The sequence below is a fragment of the Sardina pilchardus genome, chromosome 4 (assembly GCF_963854185.1).
Source record: "Sardina pilchardus chromosome 4, fSarPil1.1, whole genome shotgun sequence".
NCBI lineage: Eukaryota > Metazoa > Chordata > Actinopteri > Clupeiformes > Clupeidae > Sardina > Sardina pilchardus.
Genome location: NC_084997.1, coordinates 32,094,358 through 32,121,156, shown reverse-complemented (window position 1 = coordinate 32,121,156; position 26,799 = coordinate 32,094,358). Strand labels below are relative to the sequence as shown.

Sequence of the window (26,799 nt, the reverse complement as noted above, 5' to 3'; positions counted from 1 at the left end):
CGTCTGACCCCTAGCTGACCTCTAGAGCTGCCCTTCACCCTGGGCAGCCTGCAAACAGCCAGCCACCGCCAAGGCCTCATCCTAACCATGACCCTAACTTGACCTGTGAGGCCTGAGGTGTGGGAGAGTGTTTGCAGGCATAATTACAACATGATATGAAATGATGTGTCTGAGTCTGAGAATGGGTTGATGCCTGTGCAACTTTCAGACATGTAGGCCTACTGTAACAACCGGTCACAGTGAGTCATCGGCTGATCTCTCTTCTTGTCACCGCCCACTTTTTGAGTGCAGTGTTGTTGTACTGCTATTACTGCTATTACTGCAGACTGACCAAGCGTTGTTTGTGGTTCATAAGTGAATGTGAATGGCGACCAGGGTCATTCTAGCGTAGGGTGACCAGACGTCCCCGGTTTCAGGGGACAGTCCCCGTTTTTTGGTTGCCTGTCCCCAGAAAAACTACCAATGTCCCCGCTTTTTGAAGATAAAACCTATGTGTTTTGACCCCAGCCGTGGCGCAACAGGCTGGGGCACCTGCACCGCACGCCGGCGACCCGGGTTCGATTCCCGCCCCGTGGTCATTTCCGGATCCCACCCCAGCTCTTTCTCCCGCTCGCTTCCTGTCATTCTCTACTGTCCTGTCCAATTAAAGGCATAAAAAGCCCAAAAAATAACCTTTATAAAACCTATGTGTTTTGATCAGATTGACAGTCAAACTGAAAATGTCCCCATTTTTTCCACTTTTTTGGAATTATGTCCCCGGTTTTGGTCTCGGACATCTGGTCACCTTATTCTAGCCTAAGTGCCTTTGGGTGGGCTGGTAGAAATTTTGGGTGGGCAACATAGCAAAGCAGTCAAATAGGATTAAAATGGACATAAACACAAAACAATTTGCTCTACCTGGCTTGAGTTGCTACAGCCAACAGCCTAAAATACGTTATAGGTGTCTATTTTTGTAGTTTAAACACCAATAGCCTTCTTTTGGAGCAAAACAATATAACTGAGTAAAAATCCCAGAATATTGAGGAAGATGATCAAGTGCAAGATGAGTAACTTGGTTTCTAACACACTCACAATACACTTCCCCTCATACCTAGCCTGGCACGCCCTCCCAGTACCATCCTCAAGTTTCATGAGAAGTTTAGTCATCCAATCAGAAACACGACGGACTGGTTATGTGGTTGCTCAACATTGCTCAATATGGCCATGCTTTGACTATGTCAGAGATTTGTCTCCACCTTGTACCGCTTGACAAGTTCAGTTGTGACTTTTTGAGTGCATCTTTGATATAGTATTTAGGTGATGAGATGCAACAGGCAGGTCAGTATATTGATCAGTTGATAAGGTTTGCAGTTAGATAGGGTCAGAGCCATATGAGAATGCTTATCTACGACATTCTAATTTCAATTTGTGTATTTGCTGAAAGATAATCCATAAAACAATGTTCAATTTAACATATTTCCACCTACTGGATTTTCATGGACTTTTACCATGGTGTTTTAGGTCGCCAATTGAAATATAAAAAATAAAAAATAAATTATGTTGTAAATAGTTTTGGGTCAGACCTTAGTTTGCCTGGACTAGCCTATTCATTTTTGGGGGGCTGTATTGATTTAAGCCTATAATGTGATGAGCCCATGCACCAGACTCGGGGACAACAAAAATATGAACGCCTTCCAAGGATTAATTAGAAGGAGGGGTTAGGGAGGAGGCTGGACAATAACAACATAAACTGTAAAAGGCTGCACCCAGAGAACTTACTGTAATTGCCCACCCACTTATCTTTCTTCATATCAGAAGGAGATATTTCTTCATCAAACACTGCCGGGGTGACGGTCTCTGGATCACCATGGGTACACTGGTAGCCTCAATTATTTTCTTTTTTTTGCAAGTCGGAGGAAGTCAACCCCATAAGGTAAATGTGCTCCATTATTCTTCCTGGTGGGTATTTCGAAAGCAACTACTGTGGGCTAGCCTACATTGATTTTTATTATGCGGACAAACTGAAACTAAACCTTGCGTTATCCTGTTGCTGGATAACCTACTACACGAACGTCGTCTAATGCTTCCTAGCACTAGCACATGTTAAAATACGGTTTGAATGTAAGCCTACTGTATAAGATGTGGAATAACTGGAGGACCTATCGCGTATTCAGCATGCGAAGTATTTCATTCGTTCTGCCATAGCGACTGTTTACTACTGTACCTGCGCCATATGGCTTGCTTGCTTCCACTGTTTGCTCAGCCGATTCAAAGGTTGTGGGGCATAGGCTAGTTCACGGGCTCACTTGCCACACCTTGCAATTTCTCATGCAGAAATATTAGCCTACTACTAGTGCAGGCGTAGGGATACGAGAAGATTTCTCAGGGTTCAAAATTCATTTTACACGACCATCACTCTCGACTGTCGTGGCTGCTTGCGCAACTGCAGCGTTGTTGGTGTTGTTGACCACACGACTGCAACGTCGCACTCGTTTGTGCGGTTTAGTAGGCTACTGTTCATCAGAGAGGGGTAGCCTATTTCTCAAACGCAGAATAAAGACATCCAGATAAGGGCTTAAGCGAGGCTTGATATAGCGTTGTCTGTCATCCTAGGGTTGCCAACTTTCTCAAATCCAAATCAGGGCCGTAGTTTGGACCGCTGCCAGCAGCCTGATCGTTGCAGCCAGCAGTCCCGCGGCCCTTGCGGTCCACAGGCGCAAAACTGAAAGTTTGTTGTGGCCCTCGTTTGGCGAGGCTGTGATTGAAATACGGGACAGGAGCTGTCAAATCAATATTACTCATAATTCGGGAAATCCTGGGTAATACGGGACGGTTGGCAATCCTAGAGTCCTGCCCAACTCGTTAACGTCAATCCAGAATGAATAATAGGAGCACCGGTGTCACGTTATCTGGATAAATATTCTTTAGTCTCTTGACTTCCATCGAACATTGGCTAAACAAAACGTCAATTATGTGCTTAAAACGAACGCTGCTAATTTTACTGTATATAATAAAGTGCACTGTAAAAAGAGTTCAGTCAACTCAGTTAAAGTAAGGTAGGCTAACTCATTGCCTTGAGTGGTTTAAGTAAACTTAAGAATGAGTAGGCCTAAATAACACTTTAATCAAATGAGTTAAATTAAATAATGAGAATAACTCAATTATGTGCCTATATGCATTTGTCTTTGGGTTCAGTGGAACTTCACACCTTACCAAAGAATGTGCACTTGTCTTTAGACTCTGCGATTTCTTCGCCTTGCGAAAGAGCCCATGCAACCTCTTTTGTCTCTGAAAAACTTGCCTTGCAAAAGAGGAAGTGCTTGTCAGTATGGTGTTTGTTGCAAGGGCCCCTTTTCGACGGCTTTAGGATGTAAAGGAGTGATGCAAAGGAGAGACTTTCTCTATTTGGACCAAAATCCTCGATCAGTCTGGGGTCAACAAGCGGAAGTATTTAGGAGGCTCCCCTTAATCTAGTCATTTTTTTTACAGCTGACCTTATTACCTGCAATCACACTTATAATAATGTGTCTTCTCACTTTTCGGAGAAAATGGGCTATGATTATGGCAGCTGTTAGCTGTGACTATGGTTACTGAGGTTGACCTCCGGTCACAGAGACAGCATCGCAGACTCGATCAAGGGACCACAGAAGACATCACAGTCACAATAAAACCTAACCATAGTATTGTTTCTCCAGTGACAGACCTTTATAATTTATAAGACAACCAGTATAAACCTAAATTATTATAATCATGAATTCATAAAAGGTCAAAAATGACCTCTTGTAAGTACACGCCTGCTTTCGATAAGTTAAGTAAGTTGTTTACATACAACAAAATTAGTTTAATTTACTAACAGTGCAAAAAGATAATTTTTCTCCAAGGGTGAATCTGCATATTATGCATAACATTCAGATTTTAATTCTATTTATAACAATTTGTACTCAGCTTTTACATAAGTATATGCATTAAATATCCCTGTGTGTAGTATATGGACCTTTTTAAAGGCCCCCAAGCTTTTATTTTTCAGAAATACAACTGTTAAATGAAGCCTACAGTAGTTTTGTGACCGTTACGGTGCATAGGACTTTACTTCTTAAATACACAGCTGAGTTCGCTATTCCTGTGTGTGTGTCAGTGCATTGTGCAGTAGGTGTTTTGCCCATAAACAGTGTCATAGCCTCGAGCCCTGGTGAAGGGACCCTTTTTGTACTCATTCAGTGGGCTTGACGCCCGAGTCTATAGACCTATTGCATCCTGCCACGATCAAGTGGTTGTGTATTCCGTGTTCTTCTTTCTGGTGACTTCTCTTTGAAGTCTTTGAACTCATTGAACTCTTTGACTTCTACAACATACAGTACACATTTTTTTCCCTTTATACTTATTCTAAGCACATTCCAATGAACATGATATCTATAAGCTTAAAGGTTGGGTATGGAATTTCACTTTTTTGACCATTTTTGCAAAATCACTTGAAATCCTATTTCTAACCCACTTACAGCCTCTGAGTTGGAAGCACCGTATCCGGGTCGCCGGCGTATGATGCAGGTGCTCCAGCCAGTTGCACCACAGCTGGGGCCTATTCAGTGTAAATTTAGCATATGACATATGCAATAGATGACCTTCCAAGATGCACCTTTACATTTTGATGCCCTTTTTAAAATACACAGCAGAGGGGTGTTTGGGATATCTACAGTTTCCACGTCAATTCCACTGTGACGAGTCGCTATGCCATCACAGTCATCACCAGCCGAGTGGCCAACGGACATGAAAACTCAACCGAGATTGACTTCCACGTCAAGATCCCCAAAACGGCCTTCATCAGCAAATTCAGAATGTAGGTTTATGAAACGTTTGCCAAGTTAAAGAGAGATGTGTGTAGTGAAACCATTTTGTCTTTGTCATTATTATATTGCTCATGTTTTCTCTTTGCCCTTAATCAGGACTATTGATGGGATGATTTATGACGGAGTGGTCAAGCCAAAGGAAGAGGCCAGGAAGCAGTACAATACAGCTGTATCACGAGGCCAAAGTGGGGGACTGGTCAGGTTTGTCCTATAAAGCCAACACACCAACCAGCATCTACATATCTAATATATACTGTATGCCTGTAGCATTCACGTTTATTTTTTTTAAAAAGGCTTTAATAAAGTTTGTAATATGTGATACAATAATGTTTCTAATAATAGTATTTATAATAATAGTTCTTGCACGATAGCACAATGCACCATGGCCATTTTGGCTTTCCTCAGGGCTCAAAATGGGGTGAAAAATCAGGAAGTAGAACAAGGTATAAAAACACTCATAGTGAAGAATCTCTCACAAGTCAGGATTTTATTTTCACTTTATTTCACTTTAAGATAATTCAATCACTTTGGTTAAATTGTTACATGCAGTGTGGTTGTGTTTTTAAAGTTGTCACTGTCCTCTCATCCCCAGCGCTGTAGGCAGGACTTTAGAGGACTTCAAAACATCAGTGTCCGTCGCTGCTTACAGCAAGGTGACCTTTGAACTCACCTATGAGGAACTGCTGCAGCGTCGTCTTGGCAACTATGAGCTGCTGATCAATGCCCAACCTGGCCAACCTGTTAAAGACTTCAAGGTGTGTGTCTGTGTGAACAATACCACTTGAAGTAGTGGAGTGTGTGTGTGTGTGTGTGTGTGTGTGTGTGTGTGTGTGTGTTTGTGAGAGAGAGATCATTTGTTACTTTAGGTTTTTACAGTACTGTATATACTGTAAAATACACTGTTTGAATTTTCCCCTTGATGCGGTTTCACCAGATTGATGTCAGTTTGTACGAGAAGCCTGGCATAAACTTTCTACAGGTGGAGGGTTCTTTGGCTTCAAATGACCTGGGCAGTGCGATCACAAAATCACATGTGGATGAAAAGGTAATGCCGTTTCCCATTCAAGCCTGCTGATGGCAAGGCTTCACCACACATGCAACTGAATTGGAGAATTGCTCTTTCTTATTATTGATTTGTTAAATTAGTGTTGAGATGTTCTAAGTATAGACCTACAGTTAAGAACAAAATTGTTTATACCCCTGGCAAATATTGATTTAATGTTGCTTCTATCTTGACCAACATGTTTATTCTGACTGAAAATGACGCTGCCACATACCAACAGCACCACATTTTATTTTATGTTGTCAAAAGTTCTTTGGGCAATATGACAAAATGCTTCGCTATGCATGTGTAGCAGTGAATATATACAGTGCCTTCCAAAAGTATTGGAACACATGCTTACAGACAGTTTAATCCATCTTTTGGAAATGGATCTTAATGCCTTTAATGAAATATTCAACCTTTAAGGACATCAATTTTCTTTGTGAATGAATAATGTATTGTAAATAAATAAATGTTTTCCTTAAAATACAGGGGTCATAAGTATTGGAACGCCCATGTTAAATTCCCAGAGAGGATTTTTATTTTTTATTTTCAAAGGCCAGTTATTTCATGGATCCAGGACACTATGCACCCTGATAAAGTCCCCTTGGCCTTTGGAATTAAAATAACCCCACATCAACACTATACCCTTCACCATACTAAGAGATTGGCATGCTTTATGTCAGTTATTAGCTGTTAGCTAATTAGCTGGTTTCATTCTCATTGAGCTCAATGCAATTCAAACCAGCTACTGTAATTAGCTAACAGCTTATAACTGAAATAAAGGCATGCCAGTCTCTTAAAATGTATGTCCTTGAAGGTTGAATATGTCCTCATTTTTCATTTAAGGCATGAAGATCAATTTCCAAAAGATGATTTTATATTTAACTTTAAGCATGTGTTCCAATACTTTTGGAGGGCACTGTAGCCTACTTCTGCTATACATGCCAAAGCTGTATGTATTTTGAAAATCATGCCGGCGTTCCCATGTGTTCCCAAGGCTACTCCTCACGCCCAGTGTGACACGTTGCCTTTCATGTTGCTATTTTGGTCCTGCCTCCTGGCTATTCAATATGCTGACTTGTGTGTAAACAGTTGCGGTATGAAGTACCAGGCCGGCAATGATTAAGGGCGCTTTCACACCACTAATTCAATGATTTGGTCTGCTTCAGGCAGTGAAATTGTTATTATGTAGCATATAGACTACAGTGAGGTCCGCTTTCACACCAGAAAAAGAACCAAAATTGGCCTGATTGATTTTTCCTCAATGTTTATCTTCCGGTAGAAATCGGCGCCAATTTTGACTCACTATTTTGACCTACAATCTATGGTTTGGACCCCAGTTCGCGTTCTCACCAGAGGGACCGCACCAGAGGTCGACTTTTGGTGCGGAGTCAAGCGGACCGAGACCTCCTCTTTTTGGAGGTCTCGGTCCGCTTGTTTTGGTGCGCACCCGAGTGCGATTAATGCTTTCACACCAACGAAAACGAACCGAACTAAGAGGTTTTGGTACGAATGGACTGTTTGGTGCGCACCAAACGATGTTGGTGTGAAAACACCCTTAGACACATGAACACTCTTCCCGTAAATGTTGCGCAATCTCAATCAAAAACAGCTAGTTGTCTTAGCATGTGGCAGATCCATTTTCAGTTTGAACAAGCATATTGACCAAGAGAAAACCAACATTAAATCAGTATTTGCCAGTTTAGGAATACATTTGTTCCTAACTGTATGAATAAATTTGTTCCTAACTGTATGAAGTCTTAAAACCTTATTATTTAAAAATATACATTTTATGTCACAAAATCCCATGTGAATGAGAAGGTATACTCGACAATTGTTTTTTTTCTCTTTTATGTAGGCATGGGTGAAGTTCTACCCCACACAAGACCAGCAGATCACATGTGACGGCTGTGGAGAGAAGGGACTTAGTGGTGACCTTAAGATTATCTTTGATGTTGAGAGGCCACATTCTAAGGGAGATATAAGAGTATGACAATCAACACGTTTGATAATGCATGAAATCTGCTATACTGTATACTATCATGGTTTATAGCAGCATGGTCAGCAGTTACTTCATCATCTTCATAATAATGGTTTGAAGAGTGAAAGTGAACAGCATTCTCACTGTGTGTTTGTTGATTGTTTGTTGTTTGTTTATGTCTCCTTAAGGAGAATGGTGGGTTTTTTGTCCATTATTTCGCTCCTACTGGTCTTCCACGCATTCCCAAAAATGTGGTCTTTGTGGTTGACCAAAGTGGATCTATGGCGGGCAAGAAAATAGAACAGGTATACGACTCTATACCTGCAGCTCTGAGGCTATATGACAATTAATGTATGTGTGTTACATCTGAAATAATGAAAGTGCAATGCTATTTTGAAGAACAGACACACTCACACTACAATAATATTATCTCCTCATGTTACTGCACATGCACATTACCGTAAATTCTTTATTGTTGTACCTACACATTTGGATGTTATTATAGACTCGAACAGCTTTACTGAAGATTTTGGGAGATCTGGATGAAGACGACCATTTTGGCCTAATCTGCTTTGATGATAAAATATCACCATGGAAACAAAAACTTCTCAGGGCAACCCAACAGAACCTGGACAAAGCGAAAAAAATTGTCACAACAATAACAGATCGAGGAGGTAAGATGGGCTCCAACATGCAACAAAACATGGCAGTAGCCTATCAATTTTAAAACAAAATAAATAATAACGAATTAGTAAAAAAACGTTAGTATTTTTAGAGTGCAAATTCACATATATGAAAGAGAGATATGTTCCATCCTCTTCAGGTACAGATATAAATGCTGCCGTGTTGGAAGGTGTGAAGATGATCAAAAAATCTCACAGAGAAGGTTCAGCGTCCATCCTCATATTGCTGACGGATGGCGATCCCACTTCAGGTCTGGACACAAAAACACCTCCTGATGCCAATAAGTCAATTAAATCGACTTTAAAGGCTTTCTTGTCAGGTTAAACAAATTCATAGTGTTGCTTTAAAGGAGAACTATTCAGGGTTTTTTTTTTAGCTTAATATACCTTAACAAAAAAGCTTCAGAGTGATCGTATTCTTCACCATGCCCCAGAGAAAAACGCAAACGCAAAATGCTCTCTCTGCTTTGCCGTCTACAGGTCTTTGCCAAGAGTAGGCTATGTTGTGGTCCATTCGCTATTAAAATGGCATCTTCTCTTTTTCGTGGCCACACTGCCCATGGCTGCTTAACCTGACCGAAGAGCGAGCTCTCCAATTTGAGATCTTTGACAATGTTGCGGAGGCGTTCGTGCACCAGGCAACAGTTTGATTGACGTAAGACTAAGCCTATCGACTACTGATTTTATTGCTTTTCTCTGAACTATTGGACATAAGTTAACACTACGCCTATACGTTAGACCGGCACATCCGGGAACTTGACTCGCGAGAAACGTTCCAGCCCCTTTTTGGGGGAAAACGAACAGGGGCTATGTCCAGAAGTCAAGCGTGCACGCTGGGCAGCGTGCATTTTCCGGAAGTTACGTCAGAATAGACTGTCCGAAAGTCAAGCGCTCTCACTAGTGGGTACTTAGTTTGGCGTGATTTCCAAGCGTGCATCGATGCATCTTTTTTGGCCTCAGATATCCCATAATCCATTGCGCAGCGCAGATCAAGCTCCACACGTCATGCAAATCGTCAACACACCCCCCTCCCCGAGTCAGGTGACGCCAACCAGTTAGTGCTGTCCAAATGTAGGTAGGGACGCACACTGAGGAGCAAGCTAACTAACACCTACTGGGAAGAAGGTACTACCCAGCGTGCACGCTTGACTTCTGGACACAACCAACGTCTCTCATTAACTCCAATGCAAATTAGGGTCAATAAACTTAATTCGTACCGAAATCGTAAGGGTAAATGATAACAGAAAACACAGCGAATCAATAGGACCACTCAATATATTACCACTTTGCTGGTTGTTGACCGTGAAAAATATGTTCAAAAGCTTAATTCAATCAAAGTAAAAACATGTCCCTTCGGTCTCCCGAGTAGCCTGCTAGCAGTAGCAGTGGCCAGTGTCATACCCAGACATACTCTTATCTCATTGAATCTCCAGTTAAATAACTAAATTGTTTTCCTGTATTTTTGGCCTCTTATTTTAATTGTAATGTTGTGTAGTTGACTGACAGGCTTGGATGTAAAGTATGTTCATTAGATAATTCCAACATATGATAATTTCTGTCATAGCCGATAGCCTAGCTGCTAGTGTTAGCCAAGTGTTAGCCTAGATTTCCGTTTTCGTTGGTCTGATTTATTTTTCGTGTAGCCTAATGTTAGGGGTTCTTAGCTTTGTGGTTGGTACACCCAACCACACAGCAACTTCTCGGCATGTCTGTCTACCGCGAACACTGATCTATAAATAATAAGTTATTCGTTATAGATCAGTGACCGTGAACAACACCCGTTCACTTTGGCTTGTTTCAGGCTTGTTCTGAGGGCTTGTTTCCCCCAAAAAGGGGCGTGGCGCAAACAACCTGCTCTGTGTGACGCGGGTCCGGTCGAACGTATGAACGTATCTGTGTATTTATTTTCAATTGGCCAGGGTCGAATGAAAAAGCGGGACAGATGCTCAATTTGCGTGAGGCTGGACAAAGGGTAAAATTGCTGTACAGTACAACGTAAAGCGGGACAGGTGGTCACCCAGTGATTGGAAAGGTTATGTCTTTTTGGGGGGTTGAATGGCTGTTGTTTCGCTTCCACCTAGCGTCTGTGAGCGGAAAAAACACCCTTACAACTTTGGGCCAGCGGGCCAGCGCACGGACAAACAGTCTCTCGCAGCCTCGCGATCATGTACATGAAAATGCAGACTGATGGATTGAGGAGTGTTGTAAAAAATTACACGCTGAAGCTGTAGGGGACGGTCTGCAGAGAAACCTGCAAGTGTAAAACAAGAAAACGGCAAAGAAATCCTGCCAAACCTGCATAGTTTCTCTTTAAGGTAAACAACCCAAACGTGGAGCACCTTAGGCCTACAGTACATTGACGGTGCATCTTTGTTATGACAGGTGAGACGAGACCAGAAAGAATCCAATCCAATGTGAGAGAGGCCATTGGGAAGAGGTTTCCTTTGTACTGCTTGGGTTTTGGGCTTGATGTGAACTTTGAGTTCCTGCAGAAGATGGCCCAAGAGAACAGTGGAGTGGCACGCAGGATCTATGAGGCATCGGACGCGGCTCTCCAGCTGAAGGTACAAACAAGTCACACTGTAAATGTTAGATCGATGAACAAGAAAAGGTGGATGATATGTAATGTATTAAAGGAGAATTCGGGCCATTTTTTACAGAGCGTGTATCAAGGAGTACCCATCGATCGGGAAAAAAAGTGAAAACAATCGTTACTTCCTAATCCTGGCTGGCAGCTAAAACAGTCAACTCAGCTACAAAGTAGGGTTGTTCGATTTTTCCCAAAAATAAAATCCTGATTTTCTTTTCTCAAAATCCGATTTCCGATTACGATTAGGATTATTTTGTGAAATTACAAAAGGCAAGACATTATTTCAAATACTGTATGCTGTTTTTTATTGAACATTTTAATTTTCCCATTGGGATTTAAGTGCAAATCTTGCTCTTATTCAACAATAATAATTATTAATAATTCATTTTAAATTATTGATATTAAGGAAAAATGTTGCCACAAAATTCAACACTTGCAAACATAAGTACCATAATTACCCTACTTAAAGTGAAAATTTGATTTTACGATTTCACATTTTGAACATCGGTTTAACCACAAAATCGCGATTACGATTTAAAATCGATTAATTGCACAGCCCTACTAAAAAGCTATGGGGCCATTATCTAAACTGTGCCTCTGTACCTTCTACAGAAACAAAGGATATGTTGTTACAGTCATTAATATCAATATATAACCATTACAATGCTGAATCATACGTTTTTTGGAAGTACAGTAAACGTTTAGTCTCTGTTGAAATGGGATAAGAAAAGGGAAAATTGTAATTGCGATTATGTATTTAGGACGATGTTAAAAACGTGAAATTCGTAAAATCGATTTTACGGTACTTATGTTTGCAAGTATTGATTTTTGTCTCAGAGATGAAAATCATATTTTTTCAAGCTTGATTTATTTTGCAAAAAAGTTAGTTTTTTCACTTTATTCATTAATTTTTGGTTAATCAAGGGGATGAACACAACTTAAGATAAATTATGAAGTGAGGTTTTTCTCTTAATCCCAAAGCGATTGGTTTGTTTGCTTGTTTACAAGGGGTCCACATGAAAAGCCAGATGAAAAAAGTTCAATAATTGTTCCTAATATTAATCCCTTGAGGGATTTTCTGTTTAATAAGAGAAGGTTTGCGCTTGAATCCCAATGGGAAAATTATGGGGAAATTATCTGCAAAATGTTCAATATAAACATCATAGTTGGTGTAATTTCTTTGCCTTTTGTCATTTCACAAAATATTCGCAATTGAAAATTGAATTTTGAGGGAAGAAAATCAGGATTTCATTTTTGGCCAAAATGGACTTCTGGCTACAGGAAGTAACTGAGGGAAGCAGAGACAGTATGTGACAACCTAGGCTACACATACTGGATTTATACTGTTTCTTCACAATTACTGAGTTTAGTTGAACACACACGTTTTTGGACAGAGTGTGCGTTTCCATTAACCCTGACAATCTAAAATGCAAAATGAAAAGTGAGTTATGGCAATATGCAAATATCACAACAACTCATTATATAATCATATATATTATATAATATCACAAATTATGTGTGATCTAATGATCAAGGATTTTTTAGAGTTGCCGTTTAGAGGATATCGGTTGAAGTCTATTCTAGGCATGAACAAAATGTTTATTAAATGTTAAATGTTTATTAAATGTTAAACGTTGTCTCTGCCAAATGTTGTCTCTGCTAAGTATATCTGAAATGACTATCTTGAGAATATAAAACTCATATTTAATTGGATTGCATGACTTGATGGAAACATCGACCTTTCACATATTGTGCTTTGTCAAATGTTGACACGTATCACTTTCATTTTGCATAAAAATCAACCGCTTTCTTTACTTCTCTGTTTTTTACCCCAGTGCGAGACCATGAAATATACATTGTAAATAACAGGATTACATTCAATGATAAACCAATGTACAGTATGTGTACAGTGTACACATGTATGATTGAAGGTGTTCAGAATGTTTAAGGTTGTGCTGTATATTTTCTAGATACCCACCTTGTACCACTAACCTGTTTCCTGAACAGGGTTTCTATGAGGAAGTCGCCGTCCCTCTGTTGACCAGCGTGCAGATGAGTTACAGAGGTGCCGCAAACCTGACCCAAACCAGCTTCAGCTACTACTACAATGGCTCTGAGATTGTGGTGGCTGGACAGATCACTGACATCAATGACTTCAGTACAGAGGTGATCGGGATATCGGTAAGTTTTCAAGCCCACTTCCAGACTGGAAGTTTTTCAATATTCATGTTGAATTTAATCATGTCTCATGAACCTGTAAGCACTTAAAGCAGTTAGTGTCAAAATACCAAAATGACGGCTTTGTACCATCTGTATGGTACCATGACTATGACAATCTTGATACAGATACCAACATGTGGACCAATTTTGTCTCCTAAATCAGTAGGCCTGATAGAATGTGAAAACCTTAAGCCCGGCACCCACCGGACACGCCGTTCAGCGGTGTTCGGCGGTCTGGGCTTGACACGCAGGATTTTAGAATGGTTTTCTATCTCTGTGCAGCTGCTGCGCGCTAGACGTTTCCAGTGGGCTTTGCTCACGGAGTTCTAATTTGTTTATTGTCGCGGCGCGCCGTCTACGTGTCCGGTGGGCACTGGGCTTTAAACATCAATAATAGAATAGGCCTAGCTGAACATGTTTTTGAATATTTGTGATAGCTTTCTGCTTTTTTAAAGTGGGACATTTCTCAGAACATTTTTTTTGCCTTACAGTGGAAGTGCAAGGGGCAAGGTGCAGCGTGAAAATAAATACCTATTTTGTTAACCACAAGGCTCACAATAGTGTTACAATTCGATGGTAGTGCGGAGGAACTTTGAAAACATACAGAAAGGTTATTCAAAAAGACTGTTTATTATGAAGTCTGTAGAAGTTAGTGGCCCCAAGTCACTTACAAAGTTTACAATACTTTGATTTGTCTGTACTGTAGGGACCTCTCCTTGGTTAAAAAAGTACATTTTTGGAAGACAGGCCAGAACAAGCCAGGCTAATAAGTTGAGGAGTGGTCCCAAATTGACTGCTGCATCTATAAGCTAATTCTAAATGTGCTAAATGGGAATCTCCAATTTCCTTTTACCTTGCTCAAATGGTTGCCCTACCTTATAGTTACAATCATAATAATAATCATAACAGTATTTTGTATGTATATAGTATTTCAGGGATCTTGCTGGTGGCTAATGACCTTGACATTTTTGTTCAGTGTCCAAATGCAATGTTCCAAGGCGATTTCTTTGTTTCCCAAAATTCCAGAATCACTAAAAAAAAAAAGAACACAAACCCGGTTATCATGAAAATTGGCAGAAAGCTAAAGCAAGAGCAACAGGAGAATATCTTAAATGTAGAGCTCTGAATCACTGGGCAACTTCAACTTTCGCAGTGTTGCATGACTGCAATTGGCCTGCATGGAGATCAGCCATGACTAGACTAAGTTGTTTTTACTCTGTATTATTCCTTTAACAAGATCTCATAATAATCCCTGAGAATCACAATGCAATGTTGCAACCACAGACAAACAGCAAGGTGTACAAGATGTACAGTGATGTCTTGCCTGCTGAAGATGACAAACTGCCTGCAGAGATGGGTGGTTTTGACAACCTCCTCCAGAGACTATGGGCCTACCTCACTGTCAAACAGCTTCTGGAGAAGGAGTGAGTACATTTTTAGTTAAAACTTTTCAAGTCCCAATTACGAAACCTGGACCTCAGATATCGGATAATACCAAGTTCCAATAGCTGTGTTTGATCAGTGTTTAACATTAAAAACTCTGCCAATTTTTATAAAGATGTTTCTTGAGGTTACGGAGTACTGTCGATACAAAATGAAAAAAAAAAAAAAAAAACAATCCTACCTAGCTCAAGTTGCTGCAATAAACATGATTTGAAGCCCCCAGAGTGAAACTGTATATGTCTGACTTGAGCTAGGTAGTAACGTTTTGTTTTGCACTTCATTCTGACAGTTTGTTTCTATATCTCTCTGTAGTATGTTCGCACTGCTTCTGGCTAAATGTATTGATCTTCTGGCGCACTGCTGAGGCCTGATGGATTACATGCACACGTACTGTACTGTAGATGTAAACATGGAATAACATCCCCTTGAGTTAAACAATTGATTTTTACCTTTCTCCAGTTCATCCAGCCGCTTTCTGAGTCTGGCGATACCACTTTTAGCAAAGGCCCCTAGATCATTGAATCGGATTAGCCCATTAGCATCTCGCCCTGCTAGCATCACGTTTAAAAGTGACAGAGATTTTCGGTATTTTTTCTATTTAAAACTTGTCTCCACTCTAGTTAGAAAGTGTAATATGAAGTGTAAAATGAAATTCCATGCTGGTCACGATGTAGAGTAGGCTTGCCATCAGAGAAAAAATGTATGTCTCCAAATAGCCCTAAAATCATGCACAACCACAAGGCCCAATTCCATTACACCCCTTAAAGGGATAATCCGGAGTGAAATGCACTTTAGATCAATTTTTCGGACTATTGGGAGTACACACGTTGAGTTGACACCAAAATCATGTCATTCGGATGTATTTTGAGAAAGTTCGAGTTCACCGTTTTTAGCCAAAACTCGTTAGCCTGGAAGTGACCGGGGCAAGTCCTTTCGCCGCTACAAAACGCTATTTTTATACCTCTTCTACTGTTCCAACCAACACTACACTTACGTGGTAGTGAGTAGAGGGTCCCTAAAGCCAAACCGAAGTATCCCCACGTCTTTATATGGTCGGATAGAGAGTCCAGAATGAATTTAATCGAGTCAGTACCTTTCCGGAAATGTCACTGCTGCAGCTAGCAACGCGTTAACAACATTTTAATAACATTTCCGGAAAGGTACGGACTCGATTAAATTCATTCTGGACTCTCTATCCGACCACATAAAGACGTGGGGATACTTCGGTTTGGCTTTAGGGACCCTCTACTCACTACCACGTAAGTGTAGTGTTGGTTGGAACAGTAGAAGAGGTATAAAAATAGCGTTTTGTAGCGGCGAAAGGACTTGCCCCGGTCACTTCCAGGCTAACGAGTTTTGGCTAAAAACGGTGAACTCGAACATTCTCAAAATACATCCGAATGACATGATTTTGGTGTCAACTCAACGTATGTACTCCCAATAGTCCGAAAAATTGATCTAAAGTGCATTTCACTCCGGATTATCCCTTTAACTCTACCCCTTTCCACTACCCTCCGCTTTGCATGTTCACGTGTAGGGGTAGGGATGTCCCAATTTCCGTTAAGGCAGAGGGGTAGGGGAAAGTGGTAGGGCTATACCCCTCTAAACGAAGATTTTTCAGAGGCACAGAGGGGTATGAGCAATGAGTTTGAGTCATGTGCCCCCCCCCCCCCTTTTTCATTAACAGTTTGAGTGGAAGAAGTTTAGCTTAAAGATCTATAAGTACTGAAAGTCTATAGTAAGATTTTGTCTTAGTAGTTTATTCATCTTGGTCCCTGATTGCCTGATGAGACCTCTCTGCGCAGAGACAATCAGTTGTTTCTCACACACACATTTAAACCGTGCATCGTACCATAATAGCATTGCATCATTATATCATTACACCTTCTCTGCACACTGACGACTTGATCAATACAATGAGTCAATTAAGAACCTTTTTTGAGATCCACCTGTATGCAGATTGACCTAACCATAGAATGATATAGAACTGAGGTACTTTGGAAGGAATGTAATGTCCTTCCAAAGTTACTCTCCTTTTATCCTGCACCTGCAAGGTGGGATGTGCACACAGCTACTTTTCTTGAACATAGAACTGAGGTATTATATTACATAATAACAACATATTGGCCCAATAGGCCCTTGCCCAAAGCCCCATTGTCACCAATGCCCAATCCAGGCACCAGTGTCCATCTTGTGTTTGTGAGAATCTGAATTCCTACATGGTTTAGGTTGATGCTGACCGGCGAGGAGAAGGAGGCGTTGAGTAAGGAGGTCCTCGATATCTCCATCAAACACAGTTTTGTGACCCCACTCACCTCGATGGTGGTCACCAAACCTGAGGGCGAGGACTCCCAAGTGGCCAACAAACCAAAAGAGGGAGACAAGTCTGCTGATGATGCTGGTGCACGCCGCGCATATTATGACCTGCTTTCTGTTGCAGGTGAGTTTTTGGAAGGATTAAATAAAGAAATAAAGAAATAAATGTAAGTTATACATACAGTATAGTATATAGTAATGCATTTATTCTAATGTTTTTTTGTTTTTTTTCTTTACATGGTTAGGAGACGATGATGACTATGCTGACGATTTTGCCTATTCTGAGGATTATGATGATTATGTCGGTTTGTATCAGGACAAACTGGGTTGACATCCCAGTTCAAATCTTAGGACAGATTTCATTCCACTTTCAAGGGAGCAATGTTCTAAAACTTGAGTGCTTTTTTCCACCGATGGCGCTGAGCGCTGTGAACGCTGAACTTCATAGAATTTGTATTGAAAATAGCCGCCGTTGGCGCAAAACAACGCAATTGGTGGACAGGAGCAGTTTCATCTTCATATCCTCCTCCATAGTTACAACAGTACCTTTAAATTGATAGGATCAAGGAATGTGGAGGTCTATAGTGTCATATACAGGTTGTGATCATCATACCTTTTCTCAAAATCTCCTGTAATTTTGTTCTTCACCCCTAGGGCCAAGGCACTTTGTCCTTGCTAGTGATTTCGGTAAGCTTTGATTTTCCACATGAAAGATTGGCAGGAACTGATGATCTGGTGGTGTCTTTCTCTCCACTCAGGGCATCAGTGAAGTCACTGAGTGGAGCCAAGACATCCCTCACTATTTCTAAAGTGGTTATGTCTGTCCCTTGGCTTCGGGTGCCACTTCTCCCGGTCGTCATCCAGAACAGCAGAGACATCAGAGACAGCTTGCTGCTTCTCACAAAATCATGTCATAGATGGAACCCCATTGGGTGGGCTCATCATAGATCACTGCATGTTGTGACTGGTTGAAAGACTTTTGTTTGTCTTTGAGCAGTTTAGATATCTTGTTTGATAGCCTTTTGTTAGCCTGACACAGTCCTATGGAGCCAAATGCAGATTGTGCCCCAAACAGGGTATTCACGTGTGCTCACAGTCACAGAGACCTTGTGGTTGTTTGACGCATTATCTGCTGTAGTTCCAGCAAAATTGGCCATATCTAGCCCCCAGGAATCTGAGACAATTTCCTCTATCGTTTCCTTTAGTGTCTGCTGTGTGATCAGAATGCAGTGCAGAGCACCCTAAACGCTGCATCTCCCAGAACTGGACTGTTACAGCCATATAAATGTCCACAGTTCTGCTGGTCCAGAGCTCCGTGGTGCAGGAGAAAAATGTGTTTGGTGTAGGCCCAAGTTGTGCACTGATTATCCATCTAATGTCATTGTACATCTTGGGAATTTCATTATACATGAAAAAAATTCTCTTGACGCGTGAACGCTTTAGAAAGATCAAAGATCCTTCCACTAACCTTTGTGACGCATTGATCTGAAGATCATGTACTTCAAGTTTCATGAATATCAGACAAAATTTGTGACCTGTGAAAATTTAGTTTAGTTTTGTCTACAACCTAATACGGCGGAAGTTGACGTCATAGGGTGCATTGAAATCGGTTTGATTCAAGGATTCCAGCAGTATAGCAAAGGGTCAAAAGACATGTGCATTAACGCAACGTCCAAAACACTATAACACCTTGGCTAACTGCAGCGCCCCCTTTAAAGGGTACTTTTGTCTCGCTATGTGAAAGCATCCCTGAGGTATGGCCCTACTTCCTGTTTGGCGACTATGTGGGATAAAACAATAAAATTATGGAGTTAATATTAGCCCCCCTGGTACAATGAGCCTTGACCACACAGCAGGTCTATTCGCACGCAGTATGATGCATGACAAAAAAAAAGCGAAGAAGAATTCAGAAAGCTTTTCGCCACTAATATCTGTTCTGATGGATTTTCTGGTGGAAAAGTTGTGTTTTGTTTCCATAATCTTTGTTCAGTGAATACATACAAACATCAGTTCATTAGTGAACAGCAGTCTCATGAGACGGTCAGGTCTATGTGCTCAAAATTTGCCTAGAAACTCCCAACAGTATGTGAAGGCAGATAGATTAAGTGGTTAGCACAACGGTGTGGCACAGGGGAGTTCGGGGTTCAAATGCAATGAAGAAAGCAATTCTCAAGCCAGGGTGTAAATAGTACACATTATATATGCCAGGGGTACGAATAGCATCCGTATACTGGATAATGTATATCCGAATATACACTGATGCAAATAGCATGCATTATTTGTCCCAGGGTGAAAATCAAACATTCTAGAACAGAGCTCTATCAGTACTTACACCAGGGTGTAAACAGCACACATGGGCGTTTATACGAGTAACTGTGTCCAAACATTTGACTGGTATTGTACATCAGGATACAAATAATAGCAACCACAACAGATAGCATGCATTGATATTTATACCGGAGTGAAAATTTAAGCCTTTGCCTTCAAATGATCTTTCGGTGTTATCTCATTTATGCTCATGTCTGTGTGCATGCCTCTGTTCTATTTAGTAGCTCATAAAAAAAGCAACATTTAAAGTGTAAAAATTGTGAATTTGTGGCACCAGTGATATTTCAGGCTGGATGAAAGTTTGACACTGCATAAGTGTAGTTTCTAAGCGCAGCCTCTGGTTTACAGATCATCCAACTATCTGCCAACAGATCAGTATCGAGCTTAGCTTACAGTAGCTATTCCTCATTGACCTCAGCTAAATCTGTATGTAACTCGAGTGTTATAATGAATGACTGACGACATTTCTCTGAGCATATACAGTAGCTAAAGGTCATGTCAGTTTATGATGTACAATATTCAGAAGATCGGACCTTATCTTATACAATATGCCACACAACGTATTGTGTCATCTTGGTTCTTCTTACCAACCATCGGTAAGAAGAACCAAGAGGAAATTGTCAAAATGTTATGCGTGTGTGCGTGCGTGCGTGCGTGCACTGCCATCCCCCTTCACCATTACCAAATGTCATACCTTAATTTAACCATTTGCATTCTTTTGCTGTTGTTAATCCATCCCCTACTCTCCGTTCTTTTACAGGGGTAAAAAGTAGCAGTATGATCAGTGGTAGTAAGTGTCATTATTGCTTTGTGTTTGTATGGGATATTTAAAAAAATGTCAAACAGCAAGACCGACAGTTCTAGTAGCATTACTTGCATGCTTATCATGGCTTATGCACTACAATGCAATCGTTAAATGACACAGTAATTTTTTTGTTGGTCTAAAGTTCCATATATCTCTAAAGCCACGTCCTTCTCTATTTGATACAGATATCAATTAGTGTCAGATGCAGGCAGTAACGTTTGTGCTATTATCAAGCCCAGTGTTGTAACAAGGCTACAACCAAAGTTGACAGGGGAGGGTAATGGGTAGGGCTGTAGTGATATTACTGCTCTGTAGTGATATTGCTGCTCTACCATGTATGACAGGACAGTCCTAATATGTGTTCTGTCCATCATTGGTGATAGGCTTAGGAAGGAAACTAGGCATTAAAACAGATTCAATTTCATCTTTCATTATAATCTAGATTCAGTTTACAGCTCATGGATATCAAAAATCCAGTATCTCATAATATTACAGTAAAGAATTTATGGTACAGAAATGTCGACCTGAGTCAAAACAAACACGGGCAATGGTGTCCTGAGGCTTTCATCTCTGTCTGCACAAGACAATGGGCTTTCCCATGATATTCTAATGTTTTGAGATGCTTCTTGTATATACTGTACATAAATTGATTTTCACACATATATTACCAATGTCTGCTTACCTAAAATATAAATAATTCTATGCTAATGTTAATGTATTTGAGAGGCATTCCTATGAATGCTTTCTGACATCTTTTGTTTTTTCGCTTGTGTTAGGGGAGGATCATCATGGGCCATCATTGGTTTATGGTTTGCTGGGGTCTGGCGTGTGCCTAGCAGTCCTGGGGATCCTCGCAGCTTCAATTTTCTGGTTCAGTAAGTTCTCACTACATGCACTTTTTAAACAAACACCCTGTTCCTAACTGCAGGTGAAGATCCTTCATTACTGACAAGATAGAGCAACATAATGCTCTATGGAAGCAAAATTCGAACATTTCCTGTCTGCTTAAAGAGGCGTGTCGCAAAGACGTCATAGTGGGATATCGATCCCTGTCAGATTGGCAAGCAGTTCAGTTCGAATGTAGCGAAGACAGAACGCGGAAATGATCGAACGTTTGCGCCTCTCGCTCCGCTTTAACCCTGTCCTAACTGCAGGCGACACAGGCGACTGTTAGCAACAAAATCTGTTTGATTGCTTTGTTTTCAATTGGAATGGCCTATAGCAACTGGTATGCAAGCTACTTCTAGGGGGTACGTGAGATGCAAAGGGCTATTGCGGAGATGTGTCAAAATTAACTTTTCAAATCTTTTGTAATTAATATGTAAATAGTTTGGGAACCGCTGGTCTATGGCCTCATTCACACGAGCAAGCTAGTCGCGTATATGTCAGCTGTGTTACCAGTCTGTTTTCATTTTGGTACCCATGTTAACAGGTTAGACCGTTCACACTGCCTTTGTGCGATGCACAGCTGCAACTTCGAGTCATCTAGAAAATAGAAGTGGTCCGATGTTTTTAGTATATTTTGGGGGCTTTTTATGCCTTTAATGGATGACAGAACAGTGGAGAAAGACAGGAGGCGAGTGGGAGAGAGAGTTGGGGTGGGATCCGAAAAGGACCAGGGGGCGGTAATTGAGCCCGGCTTGCTGACGTACGGTGCAGGTGCCCCAGCTTTAGCATGTACAGTATGTTTTACAACACTCCTCATTCAGTCTGTCTGCCTTTTCATGAGCATGATCGCGAGGCTGGAGGCTTGTGGCACAAACTTGCATGCATGTTTTTTCCACTTCAACCCGAAATAAGTCAAATAACCAATCCAATGACTCCGAAGCTGATTAGTTAAGGCAAATTAAACCAAAAAAAAAAACCTTGCCTAGTTCACCTTTAAATCAAAGCAGAGCATAGATATGTTTCTGAAACGTGCCACAACTGGTGGAAAAGCAAACATTGATTAAGGTGGCGGCCATCTTTGATGGAACTGGGAGAAAATAGAACTGAAACTGCCCCTCAATATTTACCCTTCGTGTGCTGTATGACCAAGAGCTGCATGGTGTCACTGAGCAGTTAAGGTCTGTTTCCTCATGCGTGCCTGATTTTGTTGCTGAAGAACACTCAGGAAAGGTCATTTCATGATGTGTAGCTGTGAAGGTCTGATTGGTAGAGTGAATTACAGTTACAGTTGTTTTCTCTCTTTCACAGAGAGGCGCAAACACACAAGGTAAGGCAAGGCAAGGCAGCAGCATACATGCTAAAACTCACTGAGAGCTTTTGTTTGCTGCAAAAATGCCATTATTTTTTTTGTTTTTCATTATTTATTATTTATTTTCTTCTCCATTTCCGGCACAGACCACCACATGCTGACCACAGTAAAAGTCAGTAAATTCACAAACACTCTTTTGTTACACTCTTTTTTACTCTTGCTTTGACTCACTGTTTTCATTTGCTTTATTTACAGGTGCCTCTCCCTGTATGGGCCCTGTGAGTGTGAGTTGTGAAGATGTGAGTAACCAGACTAGATTGCATCTGTGAGGAAATCATCCGTGTGTTTGTGACCCTTTATCTGGCTGAACTTGGGGGTTACCAATGACAAGATTGCATCACATCTCTCTCTCTCTCTCTCTCTCTCTCTCTCTCTCTCTCTCTCTCTCTCTCTCTCTCTCTCTCTCTCATGAAATATCTGATCAGTGATTGGATAACACTCACACTGTATTTCTGTGTGTATTTATTCTAGCAGGGTGTGGAGAGTGTCACACTTATGGATAAATCAGGTGAGAATGGCCTCTAACATTTTTGAGAAGCATCATGAGGTCAAGGAAAGATATAAAGATGAAAAGTATCCTCATCAAGTTTGCATTTTGAAGAGATTGATTATTACATTACATTACATTACATTACTAAATGTATTTTGCCCCTCATTCAAGGCAAAGAGCTCAAAGCACTTCCCTCCTAAGGACTGAGGACTGTGAGTATGTTTAGCGTACTGATATCAAAACTCCATACACACCATTTTTACATATCCATTACTCACTGGCAATGACTACTTAATGAGAATGTGTATGTTGACAATGGCCGGGTTTCCCAAAATTGTTAAGAAGCTCTTAAGTGCTAAGAACTTCTTAGGAGCGTTGTAAGAATGTTCTAAGAACGCTCCTAAGAAGTTCTTAGGACTTAAGAGCTTCTTAACGATTTTGGGAAACCCGGCCAATGTCTGTCAACCCATTTGGATTCTAGGCTACTGTGTAATTGTCATTTCAATATTGATTCTTCTTTGTAATATTATGTATCTTTAAATGTTGTGTCAGTAGCAGTTACTGAACCTTGCTCTACTTAAACGTCAATTACCATAAACATATTCTTAATACCACAAACCATGGTCTACCTGTCTATTGTGTACACATTGTCATATTTGGACGCTTGCCTGCTAGATGCCAATGCGTAGTGTGCCAGTTTTGATGGGCTTACGCATGTGGCCACCACCAGTAATCTGCGCTAAGATAACTGTTTGAAATGGGTGCATAACATGGCAGTGTTGACCCAGTATTGGTTATAAGTGACACACTGGCCATTGACTGCCAATGGGCACATTTGTCTGTAAGGGATGTGTGTTTATTTTGTGATAATATACTAACCCTCCAATTATATTGTCCTCTTTTGTTAGACTTGCATGAAGATTCATTTTGGTCTGGAGAAGTAAGCTCTTTCATACATTGGTTTTGTTCATTAGCTTCTTACAGTAATTTCCTGTGTATTATCCACATTGTGTATAAGCCGCAGGACGGTGTTTTATGCAAGTTAACATAAACAAAACCATATTAATGCCATATTAACTGCCCCCGTGTATTAACCTCTTAGCTGACAAAAGTTTGCAAAATCAATGTATAAGTCGCGGCTAATATTGGGGAAATTACGGTATACGTTTTTATAGGCACTGCTGTTTCATAAAGCCTATGTAATGGTTGTTTTATTCTGTTTTGTGGGCCTTTGCATGCACAACATGCATTGCTACATTTTTGTGACAGCCTCATGCAGCCTCATGCAGTGAATATACGACCTGCGAATGTGTAAGCTCTGTATCATGGCTAATTCTGCTTTGTGACTGTACAACCACTGTATTTTGGCAACCTCTTCATTTTCTGAAAAGTACTTTGTGCCTTCTAGACATTACTGTGGGGACCAAGTATCATTGTTGTCAGACTTGTTGTAACTGTGTTGAGATGACCTTTTTTTTTAGTCCAGACACTAGACACTATTGATTATGACAAATCAGTTCATCATATTGGGAAGCCATGACACATTGACCTTTTACTAAGATACGACTGAAAGGAAAGGCCAACATGTCATACTAGTCAGGGTTCCTTTTAACAACCTTTAGTATTACTAGGAGTACCCTTTGTAGTAACATAAAAAGCTTTGTGAATATGGCCATCTATAGTCATTTTGCAACCACCCCCGCCATGTGCTCCCAAGAAATGTGCCTTCAGAGGTGTGGTATTGTGGCTTTAACTTGAGAAAAATAGTTTCAGTGCTTTATAAGGTGCCCCTTCAAACAAAAGGTCCGTAGAACATGTCTTTATAAATTATGAGTGCCCTTCTTATCTAGATTTGCAAACGTAATGCAACACCCGTGATGCTTTGTAATTGGCCTGTTTTTCTTTTCCATGCAAAATGGCATAAATATGTAGATGGTTCTGTACTGTGTAGTGTTTTCAGTTAACAAAATCAACATTTCACATTCATAAATGTGGCCTTATTCATGTTTAATTACCACCACCACCAGCACCAATTCAAAGCATACGTATTGGCTTAGAAATCGTCATTTACATATACTGTACAACATACTGTAGCTTGGGTCAGCTCTCCACATGCGCCTTTTTAAAATAATGGTGGCCAGCAAGGGACATATGCAACATACAGCTCAGTCTTTGGCGTCTGCATGCAAAGGAAAAACATTATCTTGGATTTATTTGCAGAATTTCCCCTCATTCAGCAATGTAGGCTAAGTTATGAACCCATTTTCTACAAGCCACATGTGGTCCTAACATTCTGACATTGAAATTGTATTTTCCAATGAAACAAATAAAGAGAAAGAATAACTTTGTCTGTGATTTGTCACTGCCTCAGCAAAGCTCTTGTGCACAGCCACTTGTTCTCAAAGATTCTAGATCCAGAGACCGTTGATAGACTAACCTACCATAGTTTGCTAGAACTAGTAGACTAACCACAAAATTACTGAACGTATGTTATATATTGTATGTATGTTTATGTATTGTTAGTTTGCAACAGTGTACAAGTTTAACCAAAGTCCTTAGCTACCCTCCCACCCTATAATGTGTAATTGTGAAGTTACACAATATAGCTTCAAATCTCATCTCAATCTGTCAATTTCTTTCCACTAAACCCACCAGAATTTTTTTTATCGAGGTGGGCGGGGCCCTCCTCATTTCTGTCCAACAGTGGCTCATGATGGACACAATTGACCCTTCCAGAGCCACGCCCTAAAACCGCCACTGGCCAATCGTGGCTTAGCAACCCGTAACTAGGCAAGCAAGGCCTGGCAAGCTTTCGAGTTTTTGCCATGTTAACCTATGGAGACTGCATAGCCTATGGGCCATTAAGGGCATTTATTTGGATGTGTGGTGCCCCCAAACACGTAAAAGCATGGTGAAATAACATGTTGAACTATATTGACATGATATAGTTTGAAACAAGTGTTTTTCTAACTTTGAAAATTCGCATTTTGCGTGATATTTCCATAACCGCGAGATACGTTTCACGATGGCGGCAAACAGTACTTAACAGACATTCAACGAGACGTATGTATAGCCCGTCAGCAATTCTGTCTAAAATAATACCCATTTGAAGTACCAATCATGTTATGTTGTCAAATATTGACGTTATGGGAAGTACGAAGCTTAAACGTTATGCTAGTTTTGCCCCCCGTCTGTTTCATTCGTACTAGCCAGGAGGAACTATCGAAAACAACACGTACCTTCGACTTTTGCTTAAATAACTCATGAACGGTTTTGTTCAGAGCTGAAAATGCAACTGTATTTGACAGAGGACAGATGTAGGTCGCTAGTGACAAAATATGAGCTTTCAGTGTGGTACGATGTCTTTGTAAATTACATTAGTAAAAAATCCCTTTTCTCCTCCATTGTAATAGACGTGCAGGGTGCGAAAGCTTGACAGGCGTAGCAACAGTAACTATGGAGGGCGTGACTTCTGTTGAATCCAGAGGATAGTGTAGAACTAGTTCCACAGGTGTCCACAAGAGGGAGCAAGAGTTATATGTATATCTTCCCATTCTATGGGTGCCTCTCAACATCTCTCCCCGATCCTCGATTCTCGATCCTCAAGGGGCGTTCCCACTGATCTATAACACTGGATAGACTATCCCATTGTTGCCGCCTCATTCTTTAGATCAGTGAGGACGAGGATCGAGGAAGGAAGGGAGGGTGTATAAAACACCATATGAGAGGTGGGCACCCTATGTCTTGCAATATGCACACTTCCCAGTGTGCATGCTTTATGTTTCTGTCTAGGTGTGTGTGTGTGTGTGTGTTTGTGA

General features: G+C 40.7%; 1 protein-coding gene across 5 annotated transcripts; it reads left to right on the top strand.

Annotated features, from left to right (window-relative positions):
- Positions 1 to 1,270: 1,270 nt before the first annotated feature.
- Positions 1,271 to 25,331, top strand: LOC134078858 (inter-alpha-trypsin inhibitor heavy chain H3-like). Of its 5 annotated transcripts, none has more exons than XM_062535018.1 (24): positions 1,271 to 1,317; positions 1,795 to 1,912; positions 4,647 to 4,813; positions 4,920 to 5,024; positions 5,416 to 5,578; positions 5,758 to 5,868; positions 7,727 to 7,855; positions 8,038 to 8,154; positions 8,355 to 8,523; positions 8,673 to 8,783; positions 10,915 to 11,096; positions 13,130 to 13,303; positions 14,627 to 14,766; positions 17,014 to 17,225; positions 17,347 to 17,406; positions 17,756 to 17,788; positions 20,190 to 20,219; positions 21,011 to 21,109; positions 22,431 to 22,449; positions 22,578 to 22,603; positions 22,687 to 22,730; positions 22,963 to 22,999; positions 23,153 to 23,193; positions 23,890 to 25,331. In XM_062535018.1, exons 2-23 carry the CDS (start codon positions 1,847 to 1,849, stop codon positions 23,179 to 23,181), a joined length of 2,223 nt encoding a protein of 740 aa, XP_062391002.1. In that variant the 5' UTR covers positions 1,271 to 1,317; positions 1,795 to 1,846; the 3' UTR covers positions 23,182 to 23,193; positions 23,890 to 25,331. The 5 variants fall into 5 exon arrangements, with proteins under 5 accessions (XP_062391002.1, XP_062391003.1, XP_062391000.1 ...); XM_062535019.1 differs by lacking the exon at positions 1,271 to 1,317 and adding an exon at positions 4,478 to 4,524 and having other exon boundaries at positions 1,830 to 1,912; XM_062535016.1 differs by lacking the exons at positions 1,271 to 1,317; positions 1,795 to 1,912 and adding exons at positions 2,140 to 2,161; positions 4,478 to 4,524 and having other exon boundaries at positions 22,966 to 22,999.
- Positions 25,332 to 26,799: the final 1,468 nt, after the last annotated feature.

Coding starts and splice junctions, on each gene's coding strand:
- LOC134078858 (XM_062535018.1), top strand. CDS start 1,847: ATGGGTACACTGGTAGCCTCAATTATTTTCTTTTTTTTGCAAGTCGGA. Junction 7,856..8,037: donor ATTCTAAGGGAGATATAAGA/GTATGACAATCA, acceptor TGTCTCCTTAAG/GAGAATGGTGGGTTTTTTGT. Junction 8,155..8,354: donor CGGGCAAGAAAATAGAACAG/GTATACGACTCT, acceptor ATGTTATTATAG/ACTCGAACAGCTTTACTGAA.